The following is a 13,715-nucleotide window of genomic DNA, read 5'->3' on the forward strand; positions in this document are numbered from 1 at the left end:
CTCTCTCTCTCTCTCTCTCTCTCTCCCCCCCTCTCTCCCCCTCTCTCCCCCTCTCTCCCCCTCTCTCCCCCCCCCCACCCCCCACCCCTGACAAAAGAAAAAAACTGTGTGTCCCCCCCCCCCCCCCATGCAAAGTGGTAAGCAGGGGGGTCATCTTTCTCTCTTCAGGGAAAAATATGTAGGATCAACCTAGCAACTGGTTTAAATTGAATGTGGTGGAAAGTGTTATTGCCTGTGTAAAGAATGCATTGCCTGGTGCAAAATGATTCTAATAGTTCTTTGCTTCATTACTGTTATTGAAGCGCCTCGAAAACTTGCAGTTGTACTTTTATGATATAATGTACTGTGATCAATGTTTGTTCTTCTAGTGGAAGACTGATAGTTTGATTACTTTTAGGGAACATTTGTTTGCAATATTTATACTCCTACTCATTCAGGGCTACTACAGAGATATGCATTTTAATCTGTAAAAATCTACACTTTCAGTAAATATCTACTTTCTGGATCCCATTAATTAATCTGTACATCCCCATCATTAACAGTTTAGGAATGTATCAGGAGCTGATTTTACAAAACTGTCAAGTGGCTGTTGGTAGTAACTATTAATTAAAAAGATGTTGGTGAAGAAATTTCCATTCTGTTGGTATTGCAATTTTAACTGTCAGCTGAGCATCTTTAAATACCTCATGAATGCTTCTCTGAACCAGTTTCATGGATGTACTGAGGTTTCCTTCAGACATTGTGAATGATGCAGTAGTTAAGGCACTGGGTGTATATTTTGAATGAGTGGTGTTCAACAAGGATGATTCCTTTGAAAAGGACACAGTGTAGCAAACATGATTTATGTTTATGTCAGTGGCTGCATAGCCACAGTGTAGCAAAGTTTAAAATTGGTGATTTGGTCTTCTGTTTTTTCGCAACTATATCAACTAAGTCATGCTAATTGCCAGTAAATTAGCATATTGCACTAATGTTCTCACATTTATTTCGACAAAATTGGTTTATATAACTGAAGATATATGTTTTGACAATGACTTGGGTTCTACTCCAAGTTTAATGATTTATAAAAACACTTGATAATGACCTAAGGCCAAAACCTAGATAGTGAAATAAAACCTGTTGTACAGTCAGATGACAGTTACATCTTTCAGAAACTTAATTTATACTCCCTCACATGTCTAACTTTCAAGTAAAACTCATTTTAATTTTTCCCTCTGTCCTTACATTATTTAATACATTTATCTGATCGATACCTGTAGAATAAATATCAGAAACCATGCAGAACATAATTTAAGAGACCGTCGGTGTAAAAATTGTTGTTGTAGTCAGTACTCAGTAAAAGAGCCCTTGTGAAATTCTTACTGGTTGAGTAAGTGAGACAAGTACAATTTTAGGGGTGGTGTCTTCAGCAGAAGAAGTCTTAAGTAAAAGATCATTCTCAACAACAGTTAGCTCACTATTTGACACCTCCCCATACAGGGACTTTCTTGATTTTCTGTGTGTTTTTGGGCCATTGTGGTATGTTTATTCATTTTCTACATAAAAATCAGTGTTATGAGACAAAAAGAAAAACACGTAGTAATTCCCCAGAAGACTTGATAGAATTTACAATCTTCCACATTCTTAGAAAGTGCATTGCTTATGCACCACAATAGACAATGTTTCATGCACGAAAAGTTCTGTATCAAATTAAATCAATGTTATGGATTGCCGTGGTGCAGAAGATCTTCTGCATAATACAATTGTGCCCGTGCCACCTTAATAGTGAGGTAAGTACCTTTTCTTCTTTCTATGATTAAAAACTCTGAAACAGCTACCATGTTCACAAAATGTTGCTAAGGTGGTGTGGTAGTCCTTTCTTCTGCAACTGCCTTGTTTTATATAGAGTAGGGTCGCTCTTCTTTTTAATGTGTCTGCTCATCACCTAGAATCTAAGTTTACTTTTAAACCAGAAAAAGCACAGATGTGAAATTTTGCCAACAATTGTGACAGTACTGTTCATATTGTGAGATTTGATTCCCATTGATGAAGCTTTAGTTTCTGTCTTCACAGGCCCTGCAAAGAGAAGTTGAACACTAAATGTCTTGATGGAAATGTTGGAAATGTTAGTTTGCCTGGAAGGTGGCCTATTCAAGATCATACCAACAATTCATCAGGGAATACGGGACATCAAGTAAATCGGCATAAACAAAAGTAAGTTTAATCGTAGAATGCAGTCTTTCATGGCTGGCATTTGCATAGTTGCTAATATTTGTTTTATGGGCACTAGACCATGGCCCAAGGCTTATTCTATGCTGAATGTTTTATCTTCCAATGCGGGAACATCTTCAGATGCTTTAATGACTCAGAAAGCAGTTGCAGTCTCACACAAGCTCAGTAAGCCAAACTGTTTACATTTATCCATGAACAACCAGTTTGTGACATTATCAGATCACTGCCTAGCCCAATGTCATGCCAATGTATGTTATGGAGCTTGTACTGGGTAAGAGTTGGTCTGTTTGTTTTGCTTAGCTCTAAGGCTCACAAGATCAATAGTTTAAAGAACCGAACTATGGAAGTAGATTCTGCAGTAGCAATGAATGGACAGGAGGAGAAATTCAGTAGACTGCAAAAGAAGAAAGTAACTTTCCTACCTCATATGTGAATCATACTGTTATTAATAGGTTTGACTGGGATCTGTCTAAGAATGAAATAGATGTGCCTGCCAAATGCGGAAACTATGTGGCTGCACTCCATAGAATACTAATGGAAGACACTGTTGTTAATATTGAAATTGAAATCCATATTTTGCCTAAAGCAACTGCAGATGAATTATGCATAGAATTAGGTAGGATATTGCTTAGGAGCAAACTACCTTACAGGAACCTAAGGAAAAATGAGATGAAAGCTTGCTGAGGTTTAAATTCTGATAAAGATATTCTAATTCTTCTGGCAGATAAAGGTGATGCTGCTGTGGTAAGGAAAAATTAAGACGACTGCAGTAAACCATGACGGTACAGAGAACTTAAAGGAAATTCCACAATTTCAGTTCTTAGGAGAACTAATAAGCTAATAAAGGACTCTTCAGTTTCTCCCATTGACAAGAAGAATCTCATAAAATCAGGAGCACTATCACAAAGTTCACCAAAAATTCACAAATACGGTATTCCATTAAGACCAATTGTTAGTGCTACTAATTGTGCAACCTATGGGATTTTGAAACACTTAACCACTCTCCTATAGCCATTTGTTGGCAAACTGACACTTATGTTAAATATTCTAGCCTTTTCTCAAAAAATAAAAGTCTTTCAGGTTGAATCCAAGTGATGTTATGATCAGTTCCTATGTTGTATCTCTGTGTATTATGATTCCTCCTAACAAGGCCGTGTAACAGTTGGAAAGTATTTTCGCAAAGGATATATTAGATTTCTTTGAACATTGTCTAACATCAACTTACTTTCAGTGAGAGGACAAATTCCGTGAACTGACTGATGGTGAGGCTATGGATAACCCATTCAGTGTAGTTGTAATGAATTATTATATGGAAAAATGTGAAGAAGCAGCCCATCAGATGGTGGGTTTGGTCGATGAATGATACTTTTGTTATATGACCTCATGGAGAAAAAGAACTCGGAGAATTTCTAAATTTTCTGAATAATATCAATTCTAATATGAAGTTCACTATGGAAAAAGCGAAAGGAGGTCAATTATCATTTTTTAGTGTACAGCTACTTTGGAAAGTTGATGAAGCTTTAGGGTATAAGGTCTACAGGAAGCCCATTCACATGGATAGAAACATTCCTAGAACTTCCAGTCACCATCCCAAGCAGAAAAGAAGAGTTATCAAAACAATGGTGGACATGGCTAAAAGATTCTGTACTTGGAGGACAAGCTTGATCATTTAAGAACTGCCTTCAGAAGAAGTAGCTGTGCCGACAGAGGGATAAATAGGGCACTACCCCTAAAAGATCTAGAGCTTTTAACAAAAAAGAGCCAACTAAAGGGAGTGTTTTCCTTCCACTGGTAAAAACTGTCACTCAGAAAACACAGAATTGATACAGTGTTTAAACTAACAGTAGGTGCACGAATATTTGAATACATCAAAAGATCTTTGCCCATGGCTTGCCACAGCAGGAGTTTATAAAATCACTTGCATGTGCAGTCATGTGTACATAGGAACTGCAAAAAGAAGCATGAACATGCATCTTAAGGAACACAGGAGAAATTGTCACCTGGGCAATATGGATAAGTCCACAGTAGCAGATTGTGCTGTGGCACCAGGGAACCACCAAATTTATTTTTCTGACTCTGTGGTTTTATTAAGATCTAATAATTACTGTGCTAGGGTGTACAGAGAGGCTGTAGAAATTTAAAAGCACAAAAACAGTTTTAACAGAAAAGAAGAATGATTGAAATTAGATAAGTTCTGGGCGTTAGTGGCAAATAAAACAAACAGCACCAACTCTTTCTTTCTACAAGCTCTATAACATTCGTCAATATCACTTCACTTTCCTAGGTAGTAGTCCGATGATGTAAAATCCAACTGTTGCATGGATACTTGTAAACAATTTGCTTTGCAAAGCTTATTTCAGACTAATTGATTTCTGAGTTGTTAAAGCCTCTGATAATGTCTCTAGCATTGGAAGACAAAAATGTTAGACAAAGAATTATCTCTTGGTCCATGGCCTTATGCCCATAAAACAAATGTCAGCAATAAAAGTAAGTTTGTATTCCTGCAAGTTTACCTGCATATTGCTTCACCACACCAGACAGTATTGTTTGATCTCTCAGTATGAATTTGATTGTCTGCTTCTATGATGATCATGACAAATCAACCCCTTAAGTCCACACTGGTGAAAGTAATCAGTCAGTAGACCATTTATGTTTGATTGTGATAAGGAAAGAAGGGGATTCAGCAGGCTGGTAATGGAGGCCCAGAGTGTTAGTGCCTCAGTCTTGTAGGTGGCTATCTTGTAGTGCGTTTAAAAGTTGCTTTAATTAGTGTTTGTTGCACTGTGTATACTTGTCCATGTGAGAAACATGAATTTTTTTTTTTTTAATTCACTCCACAACAATTGAATGTTTGCCCGTGAGATTTATTTATAGCCATATTGCACACTTGTCTTACCAAAAACTGAAGCCTTGTAAAGCTCGGAATGCTAAGTTAATTGAAATGAGTAGAATTTGTGGTATGAATACTGACTTGTCTCTTTCTTCTCTGTTTAATATTTTCACTTTTGTGAAGTTATTTAAAATATTTTTTGGTAAGGGCATGCCAGTTACATAGAGCAAATGTAGGAATTTTGTTGGAAAGTTTATGCTTTCATCTTGCTTTATCATTGTATTAATGGACTAAAAAGTTTTTTCCTCACTTGTATTGTACTCCGTATTCACTGATGTGTTTGTTGAACTATGCCAATTTTTGATGCTAGAGTTGTTCACCCACACAACTATTCTTTGTTTACGTAGTTCCTCTCTATAAGCAGATACAGTTTTTTCACGAATTGTTCCTCTGTCTTTACTGCACTGCACGGCTTATCAATTGAAGGCAGTTTTATAAGAGTATGAATCAGTGTGGTATGAGCCATTTCCAAGCTGTATTCTTGAACATATGAACATTAGACAGCAATCTCAAATTTTTTCTCTTAAAAAATACAGGGTATCTCAAAAGGTATTATTCAACATTAATGTTTTACAGCTTCCAAACTAATTAAGATATTTATACCATGCTTGGCTTACATGAGACACTATCCTAAAAAGTTTTTATGCCATTTCTTCAATCTCAACATGAATGCCTTTGGTGGCACGTTCAGCATTGATCCAGTCTGTATTCGAGTTCTATCCGTACTCAGTGCAACATATCTACATCCATTTTGGCAGTGGCATTGTGTTTGTTTACTTTACCACAGATGTGGAACATTTTCTCACCGGAAAATGTTATTGCTATAACATCAAGTTTAACAAATATATTTCAGAATGACACAACACATATAAGACATGTGTACACATTAGCATTCGAATGAGCACTGAGTCCCAGTCTAGCGGCCACTGCTCGGCTGGCCGCTTAGGTGACGCAGCTGCTGCATGGCTGGCAGACAGCGCCGCACGTAGAGGATGCGCGTAATTGCGCAGCGGCGCTTTGAATGATCGGTGAGTAACAACACTTTTCCCCCCTTTGAAATTGTTGCCCTGGTCTTGATGGAGGTGTCCTGGAGATGGCTAAAATCCACAGGCGTTGTTTGACTCGCCATAAAGTCTCGAGGAGGAGGCTTCCCGTACGGACGGAAGTGTCCCCGATGATAACGGGTCGAGATGACAGGAGACGTAGGGGTTGAATCTGCTCGGGCCCCCTGCGCCAATCTGCCCATTGCGGCAAGTCCAGTTGATATAACAGTAGACATGGGCTATGTGTCGGCGTCTGTTGCAGGAGGAGGCGAGTAGATTTGTTCTGACAGAGGATGGTCATCTGGTTCCTGCATGGGCACGTCTTCTGGTGGCGTCCGTTCTTCCACCGGCATCGCGATGACGGTGAGAGGGCTGCGTTGTGAGTATTGAGAGATACCAAGATCCCGTGCGTCAGGTAGGGCCAAAAGTGGTGTAGCGGCATTCGGAACAGGCGTTGCCGGCACACGAGGCCGAAGCTGGTCCGAATGACGCACTGCAACACCCGTGTCCGTCCGGATTTCATACAGGTGTCTGCCACGGTGTCTTAAGATGCGGCCCGGGCTCCATTTTGGCCGGCTGCCAGATCCCCGTATCCAGACGAGGTCGTCGGCGGTGAGCCGACCAAAGGAAGGCACCCGCGGCCGGGAAGTGGAAGGCCACAGAAGATGAAGTAGTGTGCGGGGCTGTCGGCCATGTAAGAGCTCAGCCAGGCTGTGGTCGCCCATGGGGGTGAAACGGTAAGATGCCAGAAACTGGAGAAGTGCATCATCAGCAGTAGAAGAAGTCAGAAGTTTCCGCATCTGAGCCTTAAATGTACGGACCAGTCATTCAGCCTCACCGTTGGATTGTGGATGGAACAGCGGGGCCGTGACATGCATAATGCCGTGACGAGCACAAAAATCCGCAAATTCGGAAGAGGCAAATTGCGGACCATTATCAGTAACAAGAGTAGAGAGGAAGCCTTCCAAAGAAAAAATGCGGGCGAGAGCACTGGTGGTTGCCGCGGTGGTAGGCGACGTGCAACAGACAATGAAAGGAAAGCTAGAGTAGGCGTCAATTATGAGGAGCCAATAAGTACCTAAAAAGGGTCCCGCAAAGTCAGCATGAATGCTCTCCCAGGGCTTCTCAGACGAAGGCCACAGAGACAAAGATGACTTCGGGGCAGCGGCCTATGACGCACAAGGGCCGCAGGGAGCGACCGTGTGTGCTATTTCAGAGTCCATGCCAGGCCAGTACACATGACGACACGCCAGAGATTTTGTGCGCGACACACCCCAGTGCCCTCGGTGAAGGAGGCGCAAGACCGAAGCACGCAAAGACGCAGGTACCACAACATGCGGTGAAGCATTGTCAGTGGAGAGGAGGATAACACCATTCCTAGCCGTGAGGCGGTAGCGCAAAGCGTAGTAGTTCCACAACAGATCAGAAGTCTTAGCGGACGGGCGATCTGGCCAACCCTTCTGAATACAGCGTAAAACCCGGTAGAGGGTAGGGTCAGAACCCGTAGCAGCCGCCAGCCTGTCCCCAGTGATGGGGAACCCGTCCACAACCCGCTGCTCGGCAACATGCAGGTGGAAAAACAAAAGTTCGTCCCTATCGAATGCCTGATCAGGACCCATGGGAAGGCGAGACAGAGCATCAGCATTTGCATGTTGAGCCGTTGGCCGGAAGTGAATCTCATAATTGAAACGAGACAAGTAAAGAGCCCAACGCCGGAGGCGGTGTGGAGCCTTGTCGGGAAGTGACATTGATGGATGAAACAAGGAAACAAGTGGTTTGTGATCCGTAACAAGATAAAATTTTGAGCCATAGAGAAAAACACCAAACTTATAAAGAGCATAAATAATGGTCAAAGCTTCTTTTTAAATTTGAGAATACTTTTGTTGGGCATCCGTGAGTGTTTTGGAGGCATAAGCAATGGGTTGTTCCGAACCGTCAAAAAAACGGTGCGCAAGGACTGCACCGAACCCATATTGAGAGGCGTTTGTGGCAAGAACAAGATGTTGGCCAGGTCGATAAGTGGCCAGGCACGGGGCCTGTTTCAGCATAGTCTTCAATTTCTGGAAAGCCGCTTCGCATGACACGGACCAGTGAAAAGGCACGTTTTTATGCAACAGGCGATGCAATGGCTGAGCCACCGAAGCCGCAGACGGTAAAAACTTGTGATAGTATGCTATTTTCCACAAGAAGGCCTGCAGTTCCTTAACAGATGTAGGGTGAGGAAGGGCATCGATCGCAGCGACAGTTTGCTGAAGCAGACGAATACCATCCCGAGAGAGTTGAAACCCCAAGTACGTGATAGATGCCGGAAAAAATTGTGATTTCTGAAGATTACACTTAAGACCGGCAGTCTGTAAGACATGAAAAAGTGTGCGGAGATTTTGAAGATGTTCTTCAGTGGTGGAGCCAGTGACAACAATGTCGTCCATGTAATTGATACACCCAGGGACAGGGAGCAATAATTGTTCCAAGAATCGCTGAAAGAGAGCAGGGGTGATAGCAACCCCGAATGGCAAGCGTTGGTATTGATAAAGGCCGAAAGGCGTGTTAAGGATCAGAAACTGCCGGGAAGCAGCGTTGAGAGGAAGTTGATGATAAGCTTCTGACAGGTCAAGTTTAGAAAAATACTGGCCTCCAGCAAGTTTAGTGAACAGTTCTTCAGGACGGGGCATAGGGTAAGTGTCGATGAGGCATTGAGCATTTACAGTGGCTTTGAAATCACCACAGAGACGAGTATCACCATTGGGCTTAGCAACGACAACAACAGGAGAGGACCACTCACTGGAAGTGACAGGAAGCAAGACCCCGGAAGTAGTGAGACGATCCAACTCCCGTTTTACCCGATCACGACGGGCCACAGGAATGGGCCAGGCCTGAAAAAACTTAGGCCGCGCAGTGGGTTTGAGTGTGATATGAGCTTCAAAGTCGTTTGCACGGCCTAACCCAGGAGAAAAAAGGGACGAAAATGTCGTTGACGAGGAATCCAGTTGAGCATAAGGAATAGCATCAGAGACAATATTGACAGAGTAATCTATGGAGAACCCAAAAACGCGAAAGGCATCGAAACCAAAAAGATTTTCTGCGTTGCTCCGGTCGACCACAAATATGGGAAAAGTGCGAACAATGGATTTGTAAGATGCCTCAGCATTAACCTGTCCCAAGAGAGAAATCTTCTGTTTATTGTACGTCCGTAATTGCTGAGTAACAGGTGACAGGAGTGGAGAACCCAACTGAAGATACATCTGAGAATTAATTATAGTGGCAGCAGAACCGGTATCCACTTGCATGCGAACATCTCGACCAAGGATTTGGACAGTGAGGAATAACTTCCCTGAAAGGGAAGAAGTGCAATTGACAGACAACACAGAATCAGAATCAGCATCATGTTCATGAACATCATGTATGCGGTCGGATTTGCAAACGGAAGACACATGACCTTTCTTTTTGCAATTGTGACACACAGCCCAACGTTGGGGACAATCCTAGCGTGAATGTTTCGTAAAACACCGCGGACATGAAGGTAGTTGTCGGGGGTTTTGCTGCAGTTTCTTAGCGGGTTATTTACGGCTAGGCCGAGGCTGCGCGTGGGAGCGCACTGCGGCCACGTCGGCCGGCGGGGACGCGCCGCACGCGTCGTCAACAGCACACAGAGGTTGTATTTCCTCGACATCACCCCACGCCTCTACAGTATTTGCACACGAGCAGCGCGAGAAATTTCAAAAGACTGCGCAATGGAGAGAACTTCATCTAGAGTCGGATTCGCCAACTGAAGGGCACATTGCCGAACTTCTTTGTCGGGCGCCGACTGGATAATAGCATCCCGTACCATGGAATCGGCATAGGATTCTTTGTGAACGTCAGTAACAAATTGACACTTTCGACAGGCCGTGAAGTTCAGCAGCCCAAGCGCGATAGGATTGATGTGGCTGTTTTTGACAACGATAAAAGGCAACACGAGAGGCTACCACATGCGTTTGCTTTTGAAAATAGACAGACAGAAATGAGCACATTTCAGCAAAGGACAAAGATGCAGGATCCTTCAAAGGAGCCAATTGCGACAACAACCGATACATTTGAGGTGAAATCCAGGAAAGGAACAGAGACTTACATGGTTGTTCGTCCGTGACATGAAATGCCAAGAAGTGCTATTGAAGACGTTTTTCATAATCAGACCAGTCTTCCGCCGTCTCGTCGTAAGGAGGAAAAGGAGGTACAGCCAACGACGAGAAACGCCCCGCATTTGACGCCGCGACGAAATCACGAATCGCCGCTGTTAGAAGCGTTTGCTGTTCAAGGAGATTTTGCAATAGTTGCTCAACAGTAGCCCTGGAACCCTATAGGTCAACGGTGAAAAGGAAAAATCCACTACCTTGTCGCCAATTGCTATAACTTCAAGTTTAACAAATATATTTCAGATCGACACAACACATATAAGTCACAGAGTAAGTTGACAAGCAAGACATGTGTACATGTTGGCATTCAAATGAGCACTGAGTCCCAGTCTAGCGGCCGCTGCCCGGCTGGCCCCTTAGGTGGCACAGCTGCTGCATGGCTGGCAGACAGTGCCGCACGTAGAGGACGCGCGTAATTGCGCGGCGGCGCTTTGAATGATTGGCGAGTCACAACAGTTATGTTGTTATAAAATTCCCATCCTTCTCTAAATGGTGAAAAACATCCACAGTGAATTGCATCTGTTGTGGCTTGTTGCCTGGTTTCAGTGCTTCCGGCTATTACTCAGGATGGATCCATCTGTAACCGTATCTGAAGAACTCTGTGCATGGCCACTCTAGGGATTTGTAGCAATTGCGATACCTTTTAAACAGCCTCCTGCAGTGAACGTTGAAGAGCCAACCATATCTGTACTGTGTTGGCTTAACTTGTTCCAGGTCATCCAATATTATACATCACATCAATGCTTTCTGTCTGCATAAAATGCCTGTACCAGCAGTGTATTGGCGTTCATGAGGATCGGTGCTTCCTATACCAGGTTTGGAAGTTCCTTTGAACCTGCATGTCTGATTTGGTCTGAATAAACCATTTCAAACAGTGAGCCATTTCTTGAACTGTTGTTATTATGCTTTACTCACATCAACCTGGAACACTCACAAACAAAACATTGTGAATGTTTCTGTCATGTAAGCCAAACATGATGTGAATATTTTAATTAGTTTGGACACTATAACACATTGAAGTTGTAGGGTATCTTTAGATATACACTGCACATTGATGCTAAAGAGATAGATGGTGTCACAATGAACACCATGGTGTGATGGGACCACATCAAACACTCATACCTCCATAACCACAGGAGCTACCACTGCATTACTGCTATAGTGCACAGTGAAGCAACAAAATGTAGCCCCAGACATAAAGACTAGTGATTGCAATGGGCGGTTTTGGTTGTATTGCCAACTTTACCCACAATTTCACTTCTTGAACACACTGGTAGTAGCTGAAGTTATGTTTGGGCTCCTGTATGGCTTAATTGCACATATTTTGCAATGAGAGAAAGACATATGTGCTAATTTAAATCCTCAGAGTCTTTGAGAAGAAGTTACCTATTGTCAATTATTATTCCATTCTGTGTTGTACAATATTCTTTTCTTTACTTTTAGGAAGTCATCAATGGAGCAGTCACTTGGTGAAGTTTTATACTCTGAATTTACTGCACTAGTTGCTGCAAATGAGAACCAACAACATTTCCTCTTACAGCTGTTTGAAAATTTGAAACAAGTCAATTCAGAACCACTGCGCCAGGGCACTCTTCAAGTGTTACAAAATTTTCTTTCCCAGCAATCTCACAACAATAATCCTTTGGTAGGTAGTTTAAACTGTATATTTTGAATTTTTACCTATACATAATTGATAAAAAAATATATTTAGTGTGTTGTTTATTTCTTTATTATAATGCTGCAAATATTTTACTCAAGACATATCATATGTTCCTTAAAAGTAGCCATTCTGGTTTGCCCCATGAAAGCATGTATTACTGAGCTGTTTGTTTTCACAAAAGTCAGTGTTGGGTAAATTACCTTTGAGGCAACCAAATGCAGATGAACTAACCTACTCTTCCACATCTACACCTGTCTTCTTAATATATATAAAGTTGAGAATACGTATGTGTGTGTGTGTGTGTGTGTGTGTGTGTGTGTGTGTGTGTGTGTGTGTGTGTGTGTGTATGTCTGGGAACTCCTCCCAGACACACAGCCTTAGAGGACCAACATAGGGAGGGCTTATAATGCTGTAGCTATAATATGTGTGTAGATACAAATGTGGTGTATTTAACCCCCTGCCATATGGGCTACCCTCATGACAGGTATGTTTTGTGGAAATAGTATTGACCTGCTCTCCAGAGCAACCTACATGTCAAGCCCCTATGGAAAAAAAGAGTAGGCAATGCGCTATTACCTCCTCCCCCAGCCTGCCATTCATGTGGAGCACGTGTTGGTCTCACTGCAGATTTCTAGTACTGAGCCACACACAATTGATTTCACCAAAGTGTACGGGCCTGAAGATGGCGTAGATGCAGCGTCGAAACTAGTAGCCAAATAAATATAAAATTTAAGTACAGCTGGAGGGGTTTCATTTTTAACAAAAATTATACCAGCTGTGTCCCACCTTAATCCAATTTAAATATCGATGTATGAAGATCAAAAAACCATTCGTTGACCTTGATATGTAGACTGCCCTGCAAAACAGGTCTATAAATCATGCTGATTAAACTCCCACACAACACACCTCTCATGCGGGGCAGCATACACATCAGCAGCTGAAAAATTGTTTCTGGCCATATCTCCATTCCTATGGGAAGTAGGTTAAAACCTTCATGCAGTGTGTTGTTTGTGTGCCACATTAGGTTGAAATCAATAGAGGGGTATGAAAGGAGATGCCAGACATACATAAAAAACTAAACTACATCCAAACAGGCCATGGAAGGCCAAATGGTACCGACCGGCCACCATGTCATCCTCATCCCACAGGCATCACTAGATGCGGATATGGAGGGGCATGTGGTCAGCACACCGTTCTCCTGGCCGTATGTCAGTTTCCGAGACCAGAGCTGCTACTTCTCAAACAAGTAGCTCCTCATTTTGCCTCACAAGGACTCAGTGTAGCCCGCTGGCCAACAGCGGTCGGCAGACTGGATGGTCACTCATCCCAGTGCTACTTCGGTGATCTGACGGGAACTGGTGTTATCAATGCGGCAAGGCCGTGCGCTACATACCTGGCAATACAATCTGTGTGTGTGTGTGTGTGTGTGTGTGTGTGTGTGTGTATTTTCCTCCCTCTCTGCCCATCTCCTCTTCTCCTCTGCCCCCCCTCGCCCCCCCCCCAAGTGCCACAACTGCACTTGTGTGATGGTACTCCACTCCAACTATCCTTGTGTCCCAAACTCAAACTCCACAATCCACCAGTAGTTGTCAGAAATTGATATAGATATGAAATGCAGACACAACATACAGCATGTAAGGTTACATTCAATATTAGACGTACTGTTCCCAGGTGCCATGATGTATAAACTGGTGAGTGATATCACTCTGCTACATGCCACATATACACTGAAGAGCTAG

The 13,715-nt window shown here is 42.7% G+C and overlaps 1 protein-coding gene across 4 annotated transcripts in view; it reads left to right on the forward strand.

Moving 5' to 3' along the window:
- LOC124605781 (pericentriolar material 1 protein-like) overlaps positions 1-13,715 on the forward strand; it is a 378,792-nt gene that overhangs the window by 204,886 nt on the left and 160,191 nt on the right. For all 4 annotated transcript variants that reach the window (XM_047137665.1, XM_047137667.1, XM_047137666.1 and 1 more), the window contains 2 exons: positions 2,053-2,193; positions 11,760-11,961. In XM_047137665.1, coding sequence (XP_046993621.1) covers positions 2,053-2,193; positions 11,760-11,961 — 343 coding nt within the window. The remainder of the gene's footprint in view (positions 1-2,052; positions 2,194-11,759; positions 11,962-13,715) is intronic.

Source organism: Schistocerca americana, chromosome 3 (genome assembly GCF_021461395.2).
Source record: "Schistocerca americana isolate TAMUIC-IGC-003095 chromosome 3, iqSchAmer2.1, whole genome shotgun sequence".
NCBI classification, from domain to species: domain Eukaryota; kingdom Metazoa; phylum Arthropoda; class Insecta; order Orthoptera; family Acrididae; genus Schistocerca; species Schistocerca americana.